At 41.5% G+C, this 25,953-nt stretch overlaps 1 protein-coding gene across 1 annotated transcript in view; it reads right to left on the bottom strand.

The window, feature by feature from the left end:
- Window positions 1–1,701: 1,701 nt before the first annotated feature.
- LOC148024888 (guanylyl cyclase 1) overlaps window positions 1,702–25,953 on the bottom strand; it is a 75,550-nt gene continuing 51,298 nt past the window's right edge. The window contains exons 4-9 of the mRNA XM_087694557.1: window positions 22,145–22,219; window positions 3,221–3,309; window positions 3,061–3,122; window positions 2,845–2,917; window positions 2,693–2,768; window positions 1,702–2,292 (exon numbers count right to left, since the gene is read on the bottom strand). Coding sequence (XP_087550683.1) covers window positions 2,233–2,292; window positions 2,693–2,768; window positions 2,845–2,917; window positions 3,061–3,122; window positions 3,221–3,309; window positions 22,145–22,219 — 435 coding nt within the window. The 3' untranslated portion in view covers window positions 1,702–2,232. The remainder of the gene's footprint in view (window positions 2,293–2,692; window positions 2,769–2,844; window positions 2,918–3,060; window positions 3,123–3,220; window positions 3,310–22,144; window positions 22,220–25,953) is intronic.

Here is a 25,953-nt window from a genome sequence, read left to right as displayed (position 1 = left end):
CCTTGTTCCTTACTTCATATAATGAAAGGCTATATTTCTAAACTCACTGAACCACAAGAAACTAATGTATTGAAGTTTTTCATTGAGGATATAGTATTTAAGAGTTTTTTCAATGTTTTGATAACATGAAGTATAAAATGTTTATTGGGAAATGACAATCATTTGTATATACTTGTGATAGCTTTTACTATGCTAAAAAAACTTAAAATATAAGTCTACAAGTATATCTTTACTCTATATGTCTTTTCAAGATTGTCACTTGCATATTGATTATAATCTATCATGAAGCTTAAATGAGCACGCAATGATAGGCATTTCTTTACTATGTATGTCTTTTCAAGATTGTCACTTGCATATTCACTATAATCTATGTATCATGAAGCTTAAATGAGCATGCAATGATAGTTAAACCTGAAAGGCACATTGGTTCATGTTGCTCAGATTTGTGATTATGACATAAAGGTGTACTTGCAAGAGCAACCATCTCATTCGATGCTATATATTCCTTACAATATATAGTAATATTCCTTACAAAAAAACTATATATAACAATAGTAATATTCCTTACAAAAAAACTATATATAACAATAGTAATATTCCTTACAGAACTTCTTGAAGAGAGAGAATTTCATTACACGTAACAATATATCATACACCATCTATTCCATGCTTCTCGACACTCAGTAATTACGTGCAATTACCCCACTTTCTACATGATCCTTCCTTTTTTTTTCAGGTACATTCATTGTTCCTCCAATTGCAAAAAAAATTCAATAACCCTAGAGTTGCTGATTTTCCAATATCCATGAATATAATGCCTTACCTTAATTTGGCATTCTTTATAGAAGATTCATAATTCAAAAACAAATATTTAAAGTTCGCCTTTCATTTCTTGCAACAAAAACTTAAGGGTTCTCCAAACGATCCAAAAATCAACTCTGTGGTTGCCCATGTCAAACCTAGTTTCCTTTAGAAATTAAGACCGACTTCCATTTCTCACCTTCACACAACAAACCAAAATACTTGATTGTGGTATTAAAATGTTTCATCACAAGTTGTAGTGGTTCACGTTCTAGAATAAAGGTGGTACCACGGCTAACCGATGATTGTTAGCACTAGTGGACTAACCACAAATATAGCATACTTGTGAAATTCAAAGTCTGGTCTCATGCTAGTAGAGACTTAGACATTCCATTAAATTTTGGGAATTCAATCAATGTGCATGCAAACTTTGGCATTATCAAAGTAAGGATTATCACTTTATAAAGGATCATCAATTTGCAGGATTTAGTACTATCAAAGTAAAAAATGATTGCATAACTCCATTCGCAATATGAATCTTGACCACCTATTGGAAAAACAAAGTGTGTCAGCCAAATAGTGCTCTATGCAAGTTGATTAGACATTAAGTTCATAATGTAGCATAATTTCACCAAATTCCCTAAACCATCCAAAATGTGTTTCCAGTCACTCGAACCTTTCAGCTAATTTTATTGACCACGTAATCCTGCATCATGCTTACATTTTAGAATAACCTGCTGTAGTTTTTCACTTGGCCCTATTGCTAAGCTTTCCCTTGCCATATTCTTTTCACCAACTTAAAGCAAAGTTACCTGATATGCTAATGGGTTCTTTTTCTAATCCTTGATCAAAAAAATCTTATGGGTTCCTCTTCAGTTTGAGCAATGAAATGACAAATAAAACTATTATCAAGAGGCATATCTACAAGCAAAAAGTTCACATATGCTATCACTATTCTTTTTAATGTAATTGTAAACCATAGGATCACCACTTTCAATGAACTTGCTCTTACAAGTAAGAAACCAACTTCAAACCGGAGTCTGGTCATGAGACCGTATTCAAATGTTGGCAGCTACTGGTGTAACATTACTGGCCCTTGCTAGCAGTAAGTGTGACATGCCTGGGCACTATCGAGCGATTGGCTCTCATTGGGATAAGGTAATTGTTTCCAATTACGGAACACAAAGTCTTCTGGGGTATGGTAATTCAAGTGAAGAAATGGTTACGAATGATCTCCTGGGACACTACACTACATAATCCATCCTTCTTCTCATAAATCTTGCTTCCCAAACCTCACAGCAAATATGTATTGGTACATAGCTTGCACTCAAGCAACCTTCCCTCTACTTGACAGCGGCCCACTGATTTTGTCCAGTTAGAGGTGTTAAAGGTGATGATGTGGGGACTTCAAAGGAATGGTAAAGACATATATTACACAGATTCATTCATGATCCCTGTCGTGGCATCCTTGTTGTAGTTGCCAAGAGAGATCTGCAATAATAAACATCAATATTTACAATGTCAAGTCCCAGTATACAAGCCTGCTAAAGCCCAAAATTCTTTAAGGAACATACAAAAACTTCATGATGCTCTCTCAACAACTTAGCCTCTTACTGACAGATGAAATCAAGAAAGTTCTACATCTCATGAGATTCACATATCTATGATCTAATGTAGACATTGTCTGAGGCTTGCTTCACTTATCTCTGTTTGATAGTTTCAGTTGCACCTGATATTATGTATGCATCACCACAATAATATGAGAATAGAATTCTACCCAAAACTGTGAATGAACCACAGAGTTCACAGATGGTACATGATGTATTTTTGTTTGGGAGATCACTCAAGATTCTCCTTGAAAGATAATTAAGAGCTTTATAGAAAGCCTTACCAGAAGAATATCTTCATCTGTACCAAAAGACTTGCGAGCTTCATCCAAAGCCTGTGAGGATATTTTCCCATGCTCACTACACACAAAAAGGAAATTCTATCAAAGTCTGACATTATCAAATCATTCCTCGTCTTTGTTGACAGTATGTAAACCTTGAGCTTGCTGGGTCACGAATCTCAAACTCATCAACTTCCACAGTGTAACCACAGATTACGACGTAATGACCTGCAAAAAGAAGTATATCGGGAAATAAAGCCCATACAATAAACACCCTCTGCCATTTTCATGCCGAAATCTACACCTAGAGTCATTTTCCAAATTTTACAACCCATTAGATAAATACCTCGTTAATGGCCTAAAACAGTTACCTGTATATCCGGTGCTCATACTGCACCAATCTGAGAAGCAAAGCTCCTCTAGCCATGGATAACTGCACTAGACACTCAGACCAAATAACAGTTTTACTTGGCCTGTCTACTATCATCACTGAACAATTGAACCAAAATCCAGCATACTTTCAATGCATACCTCAGCTTTCGCTTGTCAACCAAAGCAATAGCAATATATTGGGTAGATAAAATGAGCATTGACAGCTCTTGTACACTCAAAGACCTCCACTGCAGCAAAAGGAGAACAATATCAATCACGCTGGGAGGATGGAATTCTCCGGAAGACTCCAGGAATGTAAATGTGCAGAGCCTACTATCCCATTCCAAGAACCAATTTTGGTAAAGACAACCAACTTGAATAAAGAACTGCTACTGCAGGATCCATGACACAGACTGCATGAGACTATATATTTGGTAGCATGCAGAATACCTGAGACTTTTATTCTATTCTAGTGAAGCACAATTAGGCATTTCATAAGTTTGTCATTGAGAATTTATGCAAGTATGAAGCATGTAAAAGGGGAGAAAATTTTCCAATTTGAGTTTAAGAGAAACATTGTTTTATTCTTGTCTTGTCAAATAAAAGAGAGAGAATATGTAAGCTGCAGCATTTCAGCTCATCCTCTGTTTTGCCAAGTATAATTTTTCCCATGTCTTTCTATATGGCATACCACATGTGGACATGGGAGTATGGTTCACACCCTGGCTGAACCATACATGGCCTTGCAATTTCTCATGCTTCCAAAAATACGTTGCCAAGTATCCCACAGTTCGAAAGATCTAGAACAATAGAATTTGTCTCTTCTGATGGTCCACTTTTTTGTGAATGAAACAAAGATGAGAAACTCAAAGGAGTGCCCAGCTTCTCAAAAAACCATCTAAAAAGCAAACTCGTTGTCCTTGGATCTCTATCACTGATGATAGGCCGAGGCATCATGATACTTGAGCATGTTACACATGAACTTCGCCATATGATCTGTTTTTTTCTTCCTCACAGGAGTAAAATGGACCAGCTTACTGAGCCTGCATATGATGGTCTGAATTCCATCATTTTCTATAGGTGTCATAGGAAGATCAAATATAAAATCCATAGCTAACCCTCATACTTAATACCTCACATAAAATGCATGCATGCACAAAAGCGTCCACATCTCAACTCAAAGAATACAAAAAGAGACTCCACCACTTTCACCATTGAAATAAATGCCTTGATGCCTTGCATTCAGTGGAGAACAACTTTCCATCATCACTTATGAACTCAATTACTTTGTTATACATAAGCAACCACACATCATACAAAAACCATCTTTCAGAGGCTAATGCTCATGATGTTGACTATGAGTCAACTGATCATAAATCCTTCCAAAGTCTTTAACTCAACATAGATTGTGTCTTCATCTCACCCGATTCCCAGTGATAAAGCATCAAGCACAACATTCTTCTTACTGTCCACATGCATGATCTGGAAGTGAAACATGGATATGAAGCTGCTTCTGAAACAGTTTGTCTGAGAAAATGACACTACGGTTGATGATTTGTCTAAACAACTGCTTCCACAATGTACAGCATGAATCACAAGTAAAATCTCTTTCTCATGAACCTGCAAATTGTATTTAGCACCCTACAGAGGTCTACCCTCATAGACTACCACACAATCATCCTACATGAGAAATGCACCAATCCTATTCCCCGCACATCACACCGCAACACAAAAGCTTTTCAGGGTTAGGTCAAATCCAAACTAGATCCAAAGTAAGCTTTTCCTTAAACTGACTGAAGTCTGCGATCTCTTTTTCAGATACAAATGGCCTTCAATTTAGCTAGATCCATCTTAACACCATCCTTAGAGACTTTATACCTGCAAAAAGTGAATCCCCTCTGAGAAGAACTCACTCTTCTTGTCGTTAATGACCAACCAATGCTTGAGAATTTCCAGAAAAACTATTGGCACATGATGCTCCTCTTCATTCTTTGAATAAATAATGATATCATCAAAGAATGTCCCCACAGGAATGTATACTGACAAAAGATCGTGTCCATCATCCAATTGGATGCTGCTAGGGCATTAGTGAGCCCAAACAGCAACACTAAAGCTCATGCAAGCCAAAGATTTTCCTAATGCTATCTTATGCACATGTTTTTGAATGTGTATTTGGCAACACCCACTTTTCAAATCTATTTGGCTAAATGTTGCAAATCCCCCCAACCTATCAAGGATATCCTTGGAATGGGGAAATGATTATTGATGGTGATCTGGCTAAATCAACCGCTTATCCAATAAGTCCTTCAATTGACTCATCATGTTTTCTTGTTAGACTACACTAACTTTGTATGGTGACGGTGACCATGGAGTACTAACTAGCACTAGATCACTAGGATGATCCTCAAGCCCTCCAATGAAAATTCTCCAAGCAAACACTTATAGAAACACTATTTATATCACTGCCAAAATTCAATCCTATACTTATCCAACTTACACAACTAAGTACATAATGTCACAAGGAGGTGAATTCTTAACTTAATGTTCTTTGTACACTTACGTTGTGCAAATGTGAGATTAAGTTATATGTCTAGAGCATCACAAACTACTTAGCTTGGGCAATGGGGGACATTGGTAGAAGTTGTGGACACATAACAATGTGAGTACCTAGGTCGCATCCTAGTCAAGGACTTTGAATTTCCCCTGGAATGACTTTTGATGTCATGGGGGTTAGAGATTTAAATGATTTTAATTTTATGTGTAGATAAGGTTTTGTGGAAGGTTTCAACACTTTCAAGTTCAAAGAGGTTAGGATTTTAAGATTGAAATTGGGCATGGACATGTATTTTCCAAACTTCATTAATTATTCTTGGCTGAAATCCATGGGCAGATTTGATACGTGACAGTTGGCCAAAGTTGGATGACGTGACCTGATTCTGAAATGTTTCTATACAGAAAAATGGATGTTGGTCATTGTTTGACAGCTGAAATTGCAGAATTCTCTCTTCCGCTTCTTGTCTCTCATCTAGACTTGATGTGTGCCATCTAGTGGACACTGGAATTTGAGCCCCATATTTGAGGCTCAACCTAATTGTGTTGTAATTGCTAATTTGCCAATTTCAATGTCTTACCATCAAGGATTAGGACTTGCATGGTGGTATTGGAATGCATGCAAGCGTGCCTGAATGATTAAGGAAGGTTGCTCATGTAAATTCAGCCAACGTACAGCACAATAGGTGAGATTTTGGATCTACATGTAAGCTAATTTGCATGCAATAGCAAAGGGGCGATTTGGGGCTTGATACTGCTAGTCATTTGAGACATGCATGCAAGTGTTCAAGACTCAATTTGTATCCCCATGTGCTTATAATTGTAATCCAAAGCAATTTGGGGTTTGATGTGGCTAGTCATTTGAGACTTGCATGCAAGTGTTCAAGTCCCAATTTGTGCCAGAGTGCACATTGAATAAAGGAGCAAATTGAACTTGGTATGTTATAGAGGACAGCTTATTTTCCAAATGTTGTTAGAGAATTGGATGTGTCCATTCCTATCGTACACACTAAGTGTTTTGTAATTAATGTGAAGAAATACTGCAAGGGGTACCAACATTTCCAAGTAATCAAGTGTCAACTCATCTCAATTTCATGAAGTAAACTAGCCCAAGGTAGTAAAGTGTTGAATTTTCAATATCGTTTATTTTTTGAACTTATTGCTTGCTGTAATTTGTTGTAAATCAGTGCATTTTAGGGCTCCACCATCCTTTCATAAAAAGGAAGGTTATTGTAAATCAATGCATTCCTTTTATAAAGGGAAGGTTGGTTTCACTTAAAAGATGGTTTTTAATGATATTAGAAATAGCAAAAGTTGATACAAGAAGGGACGATTCTCCCTTAAGCTTTACATCCAAAACATCAATCTTTCCTCTATGCTCTAAAGTCATCTTCTTATTAAAAATGCCACCCACCACTCCATGAACCTTGTGACACCCCACAAAACAACACATCCCTTTAGTGGCATGATGTAGAACTCCTAAGTATTCACATGGCTCTGGATATGAATTTGCAATTTTAAAACAACAGGTGTAACAAGCTCATCATGTGAGAGTGCACAACGGAAGAAGGAACACGGAGAGAGAGAGAGAGAGAGAGAGAGAGAGAGCAGAAAATGAAGAAAGAAATACTGCACTGACTGAAATGAATGCTGAATACAAAGCTATGGACTGATCAGTCCCTGCACGCAGTTCGGAGCGTCAGTGAGGGCACCAGATCAGGCTGATGATGACGGTAGCACCGAAGACGGAGGAAGATGACAAAGTCGGAGTGTGCACGGTGCACATGCCAAGGAAGGAGGGAAGATGATAATACAACTGACTACCAAGTGGGAAATGGCTATAAATAGCCAAAAACCCCAAAAACCGAGTGCAATAAACCGAGTGCTCTAGAATGAGCTACCTCCTCCATCAAAACAATTGATAGACAAGTCAAAGCTCCTAAAGTTCTCATCTGACTCAAACTAAGGCTCACAGGCAAGAGATGACAAGGCATGACAAACATGGCTGCTAACACCCCCTCTCAGATCCTAGATGTGGCGGAAGGCCAAGGGAGAAACGGATCCTGGGGTGGCAAGAGGAATGCCAATGTCGATGAAGTCCATCGATGAAGATTACCAATGAAGAAGCTCCTCACGATCCCGGAAAAACCCCTCTCAAACACTAGGGGCCAAGAAATCCACAGCCGCATCACCGAGATCATCCCCCTCTGAAAGGGATGGGGGATACGAGGGAACCACCGGAGGAGAGAGTGGGGGATGGGAAGGAACCTGTGGAAAAGAGGATGCACAAGTGGGAACAGGTGTAGCAATAGACAACTGCCTCGGAGGACCCTGCATAAGAGAAGTGAAATGGAGTCTGTAAAGCCCGCTCTCCTGCCAACCTATCACAATAACAGCCCCGATAGAAGAATCCTCAATGCAAACGGCTTGCTCGGTGAAGACAACCCGGGTACCAAGCCTAGTAAGGCCATAGACTGAGAAGTGGAAAGCACAAGTCCGAAACATAAAGAGCCTGTGGAAGGGAGCTCGACACGCTGTCAAGAAATAAAGGCGCCAACACCACAAATAGGCACCGAAACAATGTCAGCAATAGTGACTGAACCCTCAGAAGGGCATAAATCCTGCAACAAATCACCTCAGGGAGTCGTATGACTAGAAGCTCCACTATCAACCAGCCAAGGTCTCTCAGAAGATGAGGCAATCACTGAAGAAAGCTCCTCCAAGTCAACAATATGAAGAAACACTGACTCATGGGTAACCACCGGAGTAGAGGTAGAAGGCTCGGATGTTTTAGCTCCATCCTTTGCTCTCGGACAAAGGTGAGGGTACTTCTTCCAACATTTCTCCTCTAGATGTGTCCCCTTCCCACAGTATGGGCATTTAGGCATCTCCACAAGTCGGAGTCAGAACCTGAAAAACTCTCCTATCTTTTGGCCTGTGACTTCCCTTTCTTCTGTGTCCCCCTTCCCGAACCTGCAACAAAAGCTTTACTGGAGGTGGATCCACTAGCTACCTCTTTGGCGCGCTCGTCATGCTCCAAAACAACCAGGGCAAGCTCCTCCCAAAGAAGCTTCTCACGGGCCCTCAATGTAAGAAGGCTAGTGTAGAAGACATCAAAATAGGGAGATGGCAGCTGAGTCAAGAGAATCATGGCCATATCCTCGAAAGAAATCATCCTACCAAGGGACGCAAGCTCATCCCTCATGTCCTCCAACTTGTTGATATGATCCTTCATGGAAGAAGAATCATCAACAACGAGCATCCGTAATTTCTTCTCGAGAGTAATCCGAAGGGCAAATGTCTTCTGATGGTACAAAGAAGCAAGCTTTGTCCACACTTCTGCTGCTTTCCGCAACTTGTGCACATGCACTAGGACATAATCCAGTAAGCTCATAAAGAGGAAAGATCAAGCTCTCGAGTTGAGCCGATCCCATAAGGCCGCACGATCCATCGATGATCCAACAATGGGATCCTCCACTGGACGGAGAATAGGGTGGGTAACAAACTCCCAAAGATCGAAGGCATCAAGGATACACTCCACCTTACACGACCAAAGTGAGTAGTTGGAACCATCAAGCCGGTCTTCTTTGGGCAAAGGAGGGAGTACAGGCACCTGTATAGAGGGTGCCATGGAAGGCATATGAAGGCCAGCAGAATGAGCCTTCTGTGAAACATGGAGAGAACGCGGAATAGAGGGATCTCATACAAATGGGCTAGGTAACCTCCGGTCGTTGCGTGAACTAGCACGAAAGTCTCTCCATCTCTCAGAGGAAGGAATAGAGACCTCATCCTCTAAATCAACAAAGAACTAGTGATAAGACATCTTCGCATATATCTGCAATCACTAAACAATCCGCAACCAACAGATAGTCAAGATGGAGCCGCCTATGTTAGAAAAGACCCAGAAGATGCTGTCACCTACAAGAGGAGAGAGAAAATGTTGCCGCCTATCCTCCAGATGATGATGCCTCCTCTGCTAATGTGGACGACCTCCTGTTGGCTGCGTTTGATGCAAACGTAGGCTGCAAACACCTAGAAAACTCTCACCTACTCCTCCTAATGCTAGAAAACACCAAAACATAGGTATGGAAGGCTGAGTTTCAGCATGGACAGCACCGCCAAGGGCTGGAAAGGAGGGAAGAAGGGCTCCACTTAATGGTGTCCTCCTCTGCAATGGAAGCTCTCCTCCATGCTCTCAGGGAGGCTCTGATACCATGTGAGAGTGCGCAATAGAAGAAGGAACACGAACACACACAGAGAGAGAGAAAGACGAAGCAGAAAATGAAGTAAGAAATACTGCATTGACTGAAATGAATGCTGAATACAAAGCTGTGGACTGATCAGTCCCTGCACGCAACTTGGAGCGTTAGTAAGGGCACCAAATCAGGCTGATGATGATGGCAGCATCGAAGACGGAGGAAGATGACAGAGTTGGAGTGTGCACCTGCCAAGGAAGGAGGGAAGATGATAATACAGCTGACTGCCAAGTGGGAAATGGCTATAAAAAGCCAAAAAACCCAAAAACTAGGCGACCTGAAATTTGAGGCCAAAATATGTCCGACCAGCATTTAATGTTGTTAAAAATGCCAGGAATGCTCAAAAAAATCCCGGATGGGTGGACAATGTCCAGCAAGTGAGGCAAGCTGAAGAATGCAGAAATTGCCCTGGGAAATGCACATAAAATCCCCACTAGAGGAGAAAATGCATTAAAATGCAATAAACTGAGTGCTCTAGAATTGTTCTGGCATGCATCCCTTGCATTTTCGCTTGAAATGGGGCAATTTTGCAGGCCACTGCTTTTCATGTGGTAAATTGGGGCATTTCATGGCTGAATGCCCTGAAAGGCAACCGTCTTCCGAGGATGCGCAGGTTGTGCTGCCTAAGGATGACATGGTGCTTGATGCCCCGACACAGGAGGCTCTTCAGCCGCCAAATGTTGTGGACAAAGGCAAAGAACAGGTCCTGGGTTTGGACTCTCGTAGCACTGATTGGATTGAGGCCCGTTAAAAAAAAGGTAAAAAGTTGGATGCAGGCATGGCGGATCCTAGGCCTACTACTTCACAGGATTCCGTGCGCACGTATATGCGCAAGAAAGAAATGTTCACTTCACAGCCGGCTGTGCGTACTATAGCCCCGTCTGCCCCCCGTAATCAGTCTACAAGGAAAGCCTATACAGACGGCCCCAAGGGCCCACCTGCTAAGCTGGCGTTTGATACAAAAGGTAATGTGATTACACCCTGGGATCGGCGTTATCCCCGCCCTGCTCCCAAGGCAGTGGATTTTCCTTCTACCTCTAAAGCAGGTCGCCAGAATTCGTTTGCAGTATTGGCTGATTTTCTGGATGAGGGTGTCCTAGAGGCTCTCGCGGAAAAGTTGAAATCGAGGCAACAACCGCCTCGTTCCTGACTTCCTTTTTTTGAAGATATATGAAGATAGCCACGTGGAATGTGCGAGGCATTTGCTCTCGCCATAAGCAACATGCCATGTGGACTGTCTTGCATGAGAACCAGTGGGATGTATTGTGTGCAGTTGCGCACAAAAGTCACGCTGAAGCAGGCAAAATTGTGGATTGTCATGGATTCCGTCTGTTTTATGCAGGGACACATGCTACGCGCTATTCGGGCGTGCTGATGATTGTCCATGAAAAATACCAGCCTGTTCTTGTCAAAAATGATGTGCAGGGCCGCTTTCTGGTAATCGAAGTCTTATTTGAAGGAGAAATTTTATGGTTGCTGGGACCCTAAACCCTAAACGATCCTGCATCCCGCCGGGATCTTTGGTCGACTTTGCAGGGCTCCATGTCACTTGGCCGAAGAGAATTTTTTATGGGAGATTTCAATATGTGTGTTGACTCTTCTCAATCCACTTCGGGGCATTCGGTAATGGATACGCCGAAAAGCCGGGTGTGGAATTCCTTTGCTTTGCGCGTGCTTAAGCAAGATCTTTGGTCGTGGCTTCACCCTTCTTTTTCAGGCTTTACTTTTCATTCCGCACAATATACCACTACTTGGTCGCGGTTGGACCAAATGTATATCATGCAAGGGGATGATTTTCTTCCCGAAATGCTGGAAATGAAGGTCTTGCAGCAATATGCGTTGTCGGACCATTTCCCCCTCCAGTTTGAGATGCGGACACAATCTATTGCACCTTTTACGCAGTTGCTGGATAGGCTCCCTTTACGTTTCAACTCCTCTTATTTGACGCATCCAATTTTTCAGGGCTATATGCAGCAATTGCTTGAGAGATTCTTATTGGACTTCGCCTCTGACGGCCTGGCAGCATTTACGCGGCTGCTTTCTAATGTGCAGCGGGTTGCTCGGCAGTATGGGATTCATCATGCCTCTCTTTGTCGGCGACGTCGACATGCAGCAGAGGACTTACTGGCTTTGGTCCGTTCCTTGCTCATGGATTCCCCAGATGATGATTTTCTGCTGTCACTGGAAAGGCGTTTGGCCCATCTTATTCAAGTATTTCAGTTGAAATCTTATCAGCAGGCCAAGCTGCATAACTTAACTGACACATTGCAAGATAGTGCCTGCCAGTCTCATAAGTTCTTTCGCGCCTTGCATGCTTCTCCGGCTCGCGAAAATATGACTAGGCTCCAGGATTCGGAAGGTCGCATGGTCACTGATCCGCAGACCATTGTCACTATGTGCAGAAATTATTTTATGGAACTTCTTGGTTCTTCTCCCTCGCCTTCTAGCCAGGTTACGCATGCCCGCTCGGCCTTCTATCATCTGGTCCGTCAGCAGGTTCCACTTGATATGCAAGCCACTTTGGAGGCGGATATTTGCGAGGAGGAGGTTATGGATGTTTTGTTGCACCTGCCTAAGGATAAAAGTCCTGGTTGGGATGGTCTCACTAATGAATTCTTTGAGCACTCGGCCGCGCAGTTGGTGAAGCCATTGGCGGTCATGTGTCAGCAGGTTTGGGAAACAGGGGTCATGCCTTCCTCATGGAAAGAAGGCCTTATCAAACTGATTCCCAAGGTCCCTTCGCCGTCAAAGCTGCAACACTGGAGACCAATCTCTTTGATGGGCTCGATGTATAAAATCTTCTCCAAAGTGCTGGCGAATCAGCTTCACAAGCACCTTCCAGCTATTGTGCATCCTCTCCAATATGGTTTCATCAAGGGCCGCAACATTCTCCATAATATCTTGAATGTGCAAATGGCTATTGACTATGCGCGGCATTCCAGTCAGGAAGTGGTATTGATTCAATTGGACTTGGAAAAGGCGTTTGACTATGTGGACTGGTCTTTCATTGCAGATCTCATGTCTGCTATGGGCTTTGGTACTCGGATGTCCCGATTGATCTACACCATTAGTGCTGCGGCTTCTTCAAGAGTTATGCTCAATGGTGGGGTTACAGAGCCATTTGTCCTTGCTCGCTCGGTCAGACAGGGTTGCCCTTTGAGTCCTCTCTTCTTTGCCCTGGCGACTCACCCGGTCCTTTCAATGTTATCCTCAATGGCGACTTCTGCTCAGCTGGCCGGATTGTCTCTTCCTTTGGGGCAGCACTTCATTAGCCAATCTTTGGCTGATGACACCTTTATGATTTTGCGGGCAGACAGGGACAACATTCGAAAGGCATTAGATGTTTGGACGCTCTTTGGTCATGCCTCTGGTCTTTGCATCAATGCCTTTAAGTCGGCCATTCTCAGTTGCACGGAGCCTGATTTACAGTCCTTAGGCTGGCAGGGTCAGGTGGTTTCCCGTGGATCCATTGTCAGGCATCTTGGATACCCGTTGGGAGTGGATGTACGGCCAAAGGACCTACTAGAGTGGATTTCACAAAAACTGGCGACGAAGTTTATGTATTGGAAGACGCAAGCGTGGCCATTCCATGTGCGCCTCAAAGTGGCTCAGACAATTATGCTACCAATGCTAACATATTTCCTGCCATTGCTGCCATGGACGCCTACTACTTTGAAGGCTCTTACTCATCCTATTCGTTTCATGCTATGGAAGAAGGACTCCCTGCAGGCAGGCATTTCATGGATTTCATGGTCGCATACATGTAACCCTAAACGCATGGGTGGTGGCGCTATTTTGGATGCAGAAACTCATATGGTGGCTCTTCGTTGGTCTCTTTTTCGTGCCATGTGTGTGGATCATCACCTGTGGACCATCATAGCCCGTTATTTTCTTGAGGACAGCGGGCTACGCCATGGTAACACACGGCTTCGAGCCTCCTGGTGGCATGTCCTTAATTCTGACTCTCGATTTTCCAGTCCCTCTTCCTCTTTGTTACTGCACTTGGTCGGCTCTTGGAAAGTGGTGCTCCAAAAGGCCCGTTGGCATCCAATAGGGGACCGCATGCAGTCTAACTCCTTTCAGCTGAAATTGTTGGCAGTATCCAGATTACTTTCATGGGAAGACAAACATCAGCTCAGACCGAGATTTAACCGCATGGCCCGTTTAGGTCTGACTTCGATTGCGGATGCTACCCTTGCCACTCGCAATGTCCTCGCATCGTTTCGGACTGCCAGGAGACTTTTCAGGATCCCGCGCGGATACCGTGGTTTATGGGAAAAGCTTTTATTGGAGCTTCAGGGTAGGCAACCCTTTCCTGCCCTGGCTGTGGACCGTCCTTGGCAGGACTGGGACCTTGCAGGCAGGTTGAGACTGGAAAAGGCCTCTACTAATCAGGTGTATCATCTTCTCATTCGAGATCACCACTGGCTGGGTGTGAAAGCTAATACTGTTTGGGGACTGCGGAAATCGCGGACATGGTGGCAGGCAACGCTGATGGAGGGCTGGCTGAATAAGGCACCTTTCAAATGCAAGGTCTTCCTTTGGCGGGTAATGATTGGTGGTCTTCCTCTTGCATCGGCCCTTTCCAAGCGTCGAATCTCGAATGGCAATTGTTTCTTCTATACCACTACCATGGAATCGGCCCGACATCGTTTTCTTTCTTGCCCGCTCGCCAAGAATATCTGGTTACTCTTGTCGCAAATCTGGCAAGCGGTGGTGGGGTCCTCACTAACTCCTTTCGATTGGGTTTTTGTGCGTCCAAAGTACCCCACACCGCCACAGTTACATATGAAGATCTTATTTCACTTTTTCAGATACTGGGGATGCTGGCACATTTGGACCACGCGCAATGCTTTTCTTTTTGATTCGGCCTCTAATGTACCGAGACATATTGCCAAGCTTAAAGGGCTCTTGCATTGGCAGCTAGATCTCATTCGACACTCCCACTTGCTCCCTCGGGAAGATTTGCATCCCTGGCATATGGCAATTGCCTCTGGGTCGTTGCCATGATTGGTGTAACCTTTTTAGTGCATTAGTACGGGGATTTCCCACACGTTGGGCTAGGGCCCTCGTGTCTCTTGTAATCATGTAATCATGTAATCTTGTACCTTTTTCGTAATTAATACAATTACCTTTTACGAAAAAAAACTGAAGTGCTCTAGAATGAGCTACCTCCTCCGTCAAAACAAGTGATAGACAAGACAGAGCTCCTAAAGTCCTCATCTGACTCAAACTGAGGCTCACAAGCAGGAGATGACAAGGCATGACAAACATGACTGCTAACACATCATGACTAGGGCAAGCCAAGCCTACCACACTCATAGGCCCCATCTCCTTTAGACATGCCCAATCTACCTACAATTTATGAAGAAATAACATCCACCCGTGCATCTAGGTTAAACAATATCAAAGATCATTTAATCTCTCATTTTGCCCAAAGCCTTGCATAACTCTATAGCATTTAATCGGGCTTCTCACCGACCATATCCAGAACCAAATGAACAATCTTAGGATAGCCACAGGCTATGTGACCCTCCAACTCTCCACAAATAAAACATTTGTTGGCCTCCCTTAAACCTCATGCTGCTCCTATGCATCATAATTGTCTAACGTTTCATCCCTCCTGCCTATTTGCTGCAAATATGGAATTCTTCCCACCATTTCCAAGCTTGAATGGTTTTTTTTTCATTCTCTGATTTGCTGATCATGTAACCACCAACATGCAGCAACTCACAGGCCACAATAGCATTCTCATTGAGTTGAAATATGCTAGCACTTTGATCTTCATATAACAATCACATGCTTACTTAGGCAGCCCACATCAATATTTTTCAATCTTCTCCATGATAACCTCTCGAGCAGCAAAGCCTCCCAAAACTTTTTGTTGTACTCCTCTAAATCCTTGCAATGTACTACCCTCAATTGAATCCATGCATTCATTGCTTCCACTTCAAAGGTGCTAGTAAGTGACCTGTTACAAACCTCTTGCTTTAACTAGATTTGTTGTCCTCAATTGATTTTATGCAGCCTTAACTTCCACCTCAAGATTGTACTGAGCCACATCTTACAGAACCCATGCTAGATCTATAACCTATCTTTTCGTACTTTTCCTTGAACCAAAAGATGTGACCACCATTGTTGCACATTCCATTTGAGAAAGTAGATGCCTTATGTACCTTGGACCACTCAAATCCTCACCTAAATATGCTATGTCAAACTGATCAAAGGTAAAAGTATTCAGTCGATCCTGGACACCACTATAGGTTCTTAAACATCATTGACTGTCTTTTGTAATCCTTTGCTTTTTCCTTCAAAGTAAAATTGTCATGGACATCTAGCTGCAAAAACCCAAGCTGATTGGCATTGCCAAAATGCTTGACCAATATTTCCAACCATAGGTGCTAAATTCACATTCCCAGGTTCTGGTACAAACATACTCTATAGATGGGGCTGTATCCCCATTAGAAATATTGGCTGAATACCCATACTCCATACATAGCATTGGGTGGATTAGCTTGCATATCAACAAACACATTCTCTTGCATACCTATCTGTATACCACCACCACTATAGGCTTGGCCAGCCAAAACATTGACTGCCACAGCCTAAAACACAGAGCCTCCACCATAGCAGTAGCCAGAAGTCTCAGAAATGGCAAGGTAGAAAACGAGTTTCAAACAAGTTTCCTACAGTATTGAATTTTAGGAAATGTCAAAAAAAATGTTCCTTACACATACATTAAAACGTATGGTTCATAGAGGTGGTGTACATGAAATATTCAAATTAGTAGAACTATTCATTCATTATGTACATGACCATAAATAATAAACCTCCAAACAATGTCAACTCTTCAAGAATACAAACATTACTTAGCATTTCTCAACCACGTTATTATTTATAGTGTGGTTAACATGAAAGCATCCGCATTATTATTTACAATCCTCAAGCAAACAATATTTACAAGGAAATCATGAATATCAAAGGTAAATCTAAAGCAAAGACATGTCACAAGTGTAATAAAAGTGACAAACATGAATATATCCAGTAAAAGTGTCAAGCAAGACCCATGGACCTTGCCAAAATGCTCATTACATAAATCAAAAGCACTAAAAAATAACTCTTGAATCCTAGAGAATACATAATAACTCACATTTTGAGCTAAAGATGCAATAGCTTTATTAAAACTGCCCCAAAACTCCATTAGTTAATGAAATAAACCTTTTATTGAAAATAAATGTGTTCCTAGAGAGTGTTTGTGTCCCATAAGCACATATCCTAATTGGGAGGACCAAAACTTTCTATAAATAGACATGCTGCCCTACATCCAGCCTTAGTCTTGTTTTTGCAGCTTGCAAGTGTCAAAGCGTTGCTGTCCACACCCCGTACGTGGAGGATATCTTAGGTGAAGCTGTCCACCATTGTTTTCTACTATCAAGTGCCTGTTTCTCAGCTATTCCTCACACCTTTGGACTGTTTCCAAACATCATCACCCTGCTGATCATCAAGACAACTACTATTTAACCTCCAGAGCTCGAGTTTGTGTTTGCTGCTGCACGTCACCCAAGGAGTTGTGTTTTGCCGAGATCATCTGTCATGTGACACCCACCAGCTTGCATTTCCATCATTCTGCTGCTACCTTTGCTGATTTCTCTCCTAGTACTGCATTTTGCTGTATGGGACCTTCAACCAGCTGCCACATCATCATCTAGAGCTGTGTTGCAGTTTCCTGTTCCTCTTCTGCCCATTTGCATTGATCTGGCATCCATTGTTGTGTTTGTTGCTGCCAGACACATAAGAAGACTGCCTTGCTGCATTTCAAGATCCGTCAGAGCACAACACACTCCCTGCCCCAATCCTTGATGTTGAGCTAACACAACCATTACATGCTGAATTAGCAACTTAAACAGACCCAAAAGTGCTTGATTAATGAAAACCCTAAAATGGTGCATGGTTCAAAAGGGTTTTAAAACTACGCGCAATACGAGGTCCCAAAACTTTCTATAAATAGGCATGTTGCCCTCCATTCAGCCCAACCTCGTTTTTGCAAGCCCTCTAGCTTCGCTACCCACACTCGTTCATGGAGGACATCCCAACCAAAGCTGTCTGTTGCTGTCTACATCCATCAAGCGCCTTTTTCCAGCCTACATCGATTTTGGTTGCATTTACGGCTCAACCATATGGTCTACAGCTGGCGAACTGTTGAACTGCTGCGCTTGTAATCTGCGGCTGCTATACAGACTGCCACATCATCATACTTGCATTTTTATTGCCATCAACTTGCACTTCATCAAACCTGCATTTTTGGTGACATCAATTTGCCACATCATCATCAGCTTGCTGCATTTGTCGTTTTCTCTCTCCTCTGCCTATTCAACACTGATCTGGCACCACCACACACTGCTGTGTTTGCTGCTGTCCGACATCTAGAGGCTGCCTTGGTGCGTTTCAAGATCCATCAAGAGTGCAACACGCTCTCCTGCTCAACACCTTTGCCTCAATCCTCCAGACACGAGTCCAAGGTACAATTTTCATTCCTGTATGGTTTGTTTGCTGCACGAGCATTATATATTCAGCATTTAATCATTCATTCAGATTCCACTCTGTTCATTGTCTCTTAGTTACCCTAACCCTAGCTGTGTTCTTTTGAGTTTATGTTTTGCCATACACTTTCATTTATGTTTCTGCATTAGGGCATTTCTTCACATGGTATCAAAGCAAGGTTTTCTTCCACAAAACCTCGGCCTTTGATCTAAAAGCCCTTTGCAAGAAGCGAGAACAACAAGAGGGCAAGATGACTTCGAACACACCATCAACATATCATCATGATGCTCCCGAGCCTAGCACTTCGAGACACGCAATGGAGTGGGCTTCACAACTTGCTCCTCCATCCGACATGACCAAAGAGCCTTCAGACTACCATGCAATCCACAGACCATACGAGATCTCACGAGCCGAATACGATCTCATCCTCATGTATCAAGCTCAAAAATAGATTGAAAGGTAAACTTGAGTTTCCCCTTAAATTCGGTGCATTGGTCTAATGATTTTACAAGAAGGACGAAAGCTCCACAAAGAACTAGCCATCCTAATGTGGAACCTAGCATGGAGTACAAACCATTTTCCTCTCTACCACCATCATCTCCATCCATACTTCTTTCATCTTTTCCACATACTTCTCCACCTTCATTCACTCCTATGTCAAGTACACATGCTACTACTTCTCAATCTTTTGAGTTTACTTCCTCTTTTCCGCAAGATATTGGTGATAATCATGATTAAGGAACTCTTCAACTAAGTATTAGTTCATTAGCCTCGAAGAGAATAGGTTTTTCCATTTGCACTTAAGGAAAGGTAAACAAAATTTGTAAGAATCTATGGTGAGTGCTCCTTCATCTTTTCATTCAGCTTTTACATTCCATGGTCAATATGATTTTGGTGATTCATCTATCTCCAAAATTCCAATACTAGGTACCATCTAATACCTGCCCAATATAACTTGTTACAACTTTTAATTTGACACCAACTAATATCTCAAGGCCCGAGGTCCCACATTGTGAAATAACTAGCCTATACCTCACATATGCAAGTCACATTTGCACATTTGATTAACTATTTAATCAAATGCTAAGCAAAGCATCAAAATTTCACATCCTCATGACAAGAGGTCTTGTAATATAGTCATCTATATTAATAGAGAGAAAGAGAGATGAAAAACACTAGGATCCCCTGTTAGAATACCTTGCTGCTATTTGCTGGCTTTGAGGAATCCAACAATGTAGGAAACTTGAGATTCTTCATAAGTTTGGTAAAAATATTTGTTGTCCACTGCACTAGAGAGTTGAGTGGACCTATCAACTACACTAAGCAGTTGTGCTTTGAATAAAGCATCACTATCTGCATTAGTCCTTCTCGGTTCTCTAGACTCCAAAGGAACATTATCCATCTAATTTGCATACATTGGAGGGCCATGCTCCGATCCCTCCAATACATCATCTACATATTGAGAAGCATCCCCTCCGATAGATCTCAGTGCTTCAAAAAAATATTTGCTCCACTCTTTGCGAGACTTCCTTCTTGAAAACTTTTTTGTTTAGCTAAATTTTACACTTCATGCTTGAACCTAAGCAATTGTGGAGTCACCACCTAAGGAATATGAGAATGTCTCCAGAACAAAACCATGGATTCAACCTTCAATAGACCAAAACGGTAGTAGACTTTAACTTGCAAGCACTTAATCTTAAAGACTGATTTTCAACAACAAAAAAGCATATAAAACAATGAAGCTAGAAGACACAAAGATTCACCCCAAAGTCTTGCGCCCCTTGCGGCATTTCTTTTCATTAGTGAATTGTTGATATGACTATTTGGGCAGTCATGCTCACTTGGGATCTCCAATCTCAATCTTTCAACAGACCAATTCACCCAAATTCTAGAACAAAACCACTATTATTCATGTCCCAACCCCTCAAATTGAGGTCCTCTCAAAAGGTATTAATGCATCCATGTTGTATTTACCAACCATGGAAGTGGTCACAACACTTCCATTCTACCTCATCACCCAACTTCCTTTGGGAACTCTTCTTATATCATGCACACATATATTGTTCACAAAGTTGATGCCACCTCCCATAACTTATCCACGTGAATAGCATGCCTTGCAAACGTTACTACAACACTTCCCCTCCCATTTATCAAAACACACATCCTCAACCAATGCCTCATTTCACATGCCAATCCAACAACTTCTCATTTTACTAGTACGTGGTACTAGCAAGCTATGAGTTGGGGCTAATCCACTAGCAAAAATGGCATACTCGATCTATGACAACAACCGACATTGTGCTTTTCTAAAGAAGAAATAAATTAACCTTGCAACATACGAGAACTGCAATAAGAAAAGAATGGACTCCTCGAGCATTACCACTACCACCAAAATTACTGCTACTAGTGCATCGTTTCATGCTCTACAAACTTGCCCAAGCACAACTGGTACCATTACTACTACACATAATTCATGATTTAATTATACATAATATACATATAGGTGCATAGGCAGTGTTGAAAGACAACTTTTTGAAATATCCATGGAACTTAGAAACCTTGAAATAACACAAACTACATCATATGTCAAAATGCTCCCTGTCTCATTTGTTAAGGTCAGGAGTGAGGAATGCGGGAAGCTGCAATTGACTAAGTCAACTGCAACTTATAAACTAAGTCCATGTCTTAAACAATTTACTTGGATTTGAAGCAGAATTTTAATTGGATTTTGACGCAGATAAGGTTTGTATACAAAGGGCTATTCCTAAATCAGGGAAACTGGCCCATCAGGCAATATCATTCACTATAGCAAACCTGTGTAGCCATAGATGGACAAACTGATCTGAACTTTGAACATGCACCGACTAAACTAGTTTGCCACTACGAGACACAATTCAAGGAAAAAGGCATGAGCATAAATAACATGTTGGGATGAGCTGGCATTAATGAAACAATACTGAGAAAATGTAAAACTTTGGAAAGCAAAAGGGTATAAATTTCATGTGGTAATGGCATGATCATTGACTAGCAACAGTAAATATCATGTATTAGGCACATCTCCAGCTTAGGACAAAGTGAATCCAAAATGTGAGCCCTTAAAATAAGTGATTGACACACTTTAGGGTGTGTTTGCAAATGCAAGAAGGACAAAATTAAAAAAATCTCAGGCCATGTTAGTCATACATCACATTGTCACTAAGGACTTAGCCTAAAAAATACGTGTTCATTGTACTAGGATCTTATTACAGGTGTTTTGGTTGGTATGGGACATAATGAAATGTTTAACTGGCTCTCAAAGTTTTGACTTCAACCTTGACCATGGCAAACAGGCTAGGTAGAGTGTATCTAAGCACAATCCAACATAGGCCCTCCATGGATTCTTCAAACAGTGTTGCATGCCAGGGTTGAAGTATCAGCACCACAGGATTCCCATAGGATTTGCAAGGAGGGCAAGAAGTAGACTTTTCTTCCCTATAAGTTCCAAAACTGTCAATCATCATGTGAGAGAGAGCTACGAGGAAACACATAAATAACCAACTCCGTGTTGACCTTCTTTTTCCTGTTAGAACTCCACATTTACTTATCTTAGATTGCATGCTCTATTGTTCGACTAATACAATCTACATTGATGTGAAGCAGCACCTTTTTCTCCATTAGCAAACAAAACATACTCTTTTGCATACATGGAAATAAGCTCCAAGGAAGACATTGAAGGACTTTGTTTGAAAGAAATTACTTGCACTTGTATTCCAACTTGAGGAGCCTTTTCGAACAGTCTATTGACACGCTCACCATCTTCTTCCATGTTTTCCTGTTGAGGAAGAAAGTTAACAAGATGAGGCATTGACATCTTTTTGGTTGTTTACAAAGCATTGAAAACACGGATCATGAAATAATGCAACCTAAACAGATATTTGATGCCTTAATTAATCACTAAGCCCATCCATCCACATACTCGCCTCCCCCCAGCCCCAATTCCTGAAAACAAGGGATAAACTAAAAGGGAAAAAAAGGACAGGGTGTTTTGGGAAGTTTACCCATTTACTACTAAAATTAGGCAGCTCATGCAAGGCCCCATAAAGACCTTTTAGAAGCTGCTTTAGAAAACTTAATGTACACAAGAAGCTCCGCTTTCATTGTATCAACAAACAAGGTGTAGATGCATTATCGTAGTGTGTATGAACATGCTTTCCAACAACCACACAGCCATTATTGTTCTTGCTCCTCTTTTACTTCTTCACATGCTTCATGTTACCCCTCTCCAACAAAAAGAGAACAGGGGTAGGGGTATCATGCTTACGAGATCACAAAGCACCTTTTTTTTCAAAGAAATTACCAAGCACTTTTTTCCCCCAAAGAAATCACCAAGCACTATCAATCCTACCATCAGCACTTGCCATCAATGAATCTTGTCCACGAAACTGCTGAAAGAAACTCAAAACAAGACTCACTCACTCTGAACTCATAATTGTGGAAGAAAAAACATTCAACTCAAATGGATTGCAGACTTGTATCAATCAGAAAATACTTCAGAGGAATCATCACAAACTAAACAAACATACTCAATGTTAGTTCTTGAGAAAGTTGAAGGCACACGCACTCGCAATGAAGCAAGAGCGAGAGGAGAAAAGGAAGGTGGGGGGAAGTGAGAATTGGATCAATAGCTTGTATTAGGATATGTAATGAATGAATTGTAAACAAGTAAAATCTCTAAGCTACAAAAGTACTACTGCTTAAGAGAACTATCACATGGGACAAAAATCCTCATTGGCAAGAGGGTAAATGCTACCATTTCTTAGAGCACATTCACACCCGAAAACAAACAGTCAAGTGAGGGGGGTCAAGCCTTGGTGAAGAAACTAGAAGAATCCATCAAGACACCGGTCAGCCAAGTCTCAACTCCACCAACTAAGACAACAAAGCACAACACCAAAGAGAAAGCAATCATGCAACTGTCAGAATAGTGGGCAGCAACGGAAGCAAAGAGACACTGCTGTAATAGACTGCAAGAACACAAAGACGAGAGAAGAACACTGCAAAATCCAAATGAGTAACTGAGTGGAAGAGGAAGCCTACCCATAAATAGGCAGAGACTGTGCCAAACATGATGACCAGTCAATCAGCCAAGAAACTGGCACTGAAGTACCAGTTGGCCAGCCACAACGCACACTGGTACAAAAATAAGAAATCCAAACTAATACCAACTCTGATACCCATGAGATGTACAGTCTGCTAATAGCAACAACCACCCAAAGAAGACCACTTGAAGAGGAAAATACAACAAGAGGAGCAATTTGAAGCAGAGATGGATGCCCAAAAGGCTCCTAAAGGCCAAAAAATCTTGCCCACAATCCAAGAATGGATAGGCATCTACTACCGAGTCACTAAAATCCACACACTCGCTCCAAACTGTCTCGCTACAGGGCAAGAGATGAAGAGGTGAATCAGTGTCTCATCACATAGAGTACAAAAGATGCATCTAGCTTGTGAGATCTTACAGGCACATAGCACATCCCTAGAGGGAGGACCTCCAATAAGCAATCTCCAAATAAAAACTTTTCCTTGATAAGGAATCTTGGACCTCCACAATTGAAGAAATCGGTCCCGCCACTTCACTCTGCTATCCCGAGCATACCAACCTTTATTGGCTTTTCCAATGACCCATCTCTTATCCTCTGCCATCTTATGGTAGATCTCATTAGCCAACTTTGTCTAAAAGTGATCAGGTTTCACAAGCATCTAATCCTACCAAGAGAAAATCAACTAAAAAGCAAGCAATGGACTATACCGTTGAAGCTGCACCTACAAGGTCAACTAGATGTGGCCATAGCCCCGTTTCAAACCCCCCCCCCCCCCCTCTCCCTCTTGCTCACTCTCTCTCAAGCCTCAAAACATTGTTTCCCACTTATATGGGCAAATTTTGCCAAGTGGTAGCCTTCCAAAACAACTTTCAACATTATCCAGCTTTATTAGATTAATTTTCAGAATATTAATTTAATAATAATTTACAACTCAAAAAAATAATCTGATTAACCAACAATCAAATCGGCTAGGTGAATCTATCACCCAAGTGATATGGAGTTTTGGAATTAGGGAATGAGTACTCATTAGCCCGAAACTAGTATTAATTAATTAATTAATGCCAATTCCTTAGTGTCACCACTGACACTAATGGCTAATTAAACGTTCTTGGCCAAGTTTTGACACCGGGTACAACCTAGAACGTATTAGCCATTACTTATTGCAACTTTTGCCAAGATCACCCACTGATTATCAAGATTACTAAGGTCTCACTTAGCTAACTTGGATTTCATATGTGTATGTCACATATGCATAACTTATTAATGCCAAAGCCAAGCATTAAAAATACAAGTCCTTGAGACAAATAAAGAGTGGTGTGCACACTAAGTCCCTTTTAAAGGACGTGTTGAAGGTAGAAGAATAGTGTCTTAGTCTTTAGAAGTGTCTAGAGTATGCTGCAAAATATTTAAAATGTCTTTTGGGGTCTATTTAATGAGCCGAAAAATGTCAAAAAATATGACAATTAAGGAGGCACCCCTCTCAAACCCAAAAAGGGAGACCGAGAAGAGTGAAGAGACAACTCAACCTTGCCCCAAAAAGTCCCACCCCAAAGAGACCAAGGCATTGGGCCAAGGGTATCATTGCCCAAGGACCTACCAAGATCACTAAGGAAATGGATATCTTCTTTTGAGTCACCCAATTGCATGGGACTCTGGTTGTCAGGTACAAAAGGTACGATACGGTACGGTACGATAAAATACATTACTAAATGGTACCTTAAGATTTAATAAGATATGGTACGATATTAGTACCAAAAAAAAAAAAAAAAACTTGATTATTTTGGACTAAAGATAATAGAACAGATGTTTTAAGTCTAAATGGCAATGCTATTAGAGTATATAAGATGAATACTTGAGGGTAACATGCCAAAACCTGATACTGCATGCATAACATACACTACTACTACCTACAACTTACAATTACATAGATGGGAGATGATACATCATACATGAATGATCATACAAATAAGAGAAATATGTGCTTGAGTGAGGAGGTTGAGAGAGATCATTTAAATCTCACATATCCTAATCTCATGGAAGAATCATATTAGTATAAGGAGCATTTAGCTCATCCAAAAGTACAGTTCGAACAGGAAAAGATGTATCCATTAAGTCAGTACCTTATGGTACTAATACGTAAGGTACAGTACCTAAAGTATGGTATAGTATGAAACCTTTCGTACGTAGTACTAGTGCAACTATGGCATGGGACTTAGTTTTGTTTTCCCCCTAAATTTTGCTTCATAGTTTATACAAGAACTAAGACCAATAATATACAACCACAATCAAGGGTGTTGATTAAGAAATATAGAAAAAGCAAAGGGTAATTATAGATGTAGGATTGTTGCCGCTCAAGATCCTATGTGAGCAATGTGCTCATTCTTAAATGCTACCCTCGATGAGGTAAAAGTGAATCATGCTACCACACAATGCATCGATTTTCACCTTGGAAGGATGCTACTTT

This window comes from Lygodium microphyllum, chromosome 15 (genome assembly GCF_053477565.2).
Source record: "Lygodium microphyllum isolate KBCC chromosome 15, Lygodium_microphyllum_v1.1.10, whole genome shotgun sequence".
NCBI classification, from domain to species: domain Eukaryota; kingdom Viridiplantae; phylum Streptophyta; class Polypodiopsida; order Schizaeales; family Lygodiaceae; genus Lygodium; species Lygodium microphyllum.
The sequence above is the reverse complement of the archived record's forward strand: the minus strand, read 5'-3'. Positions and strand labels throughout refer to the sequence as shown.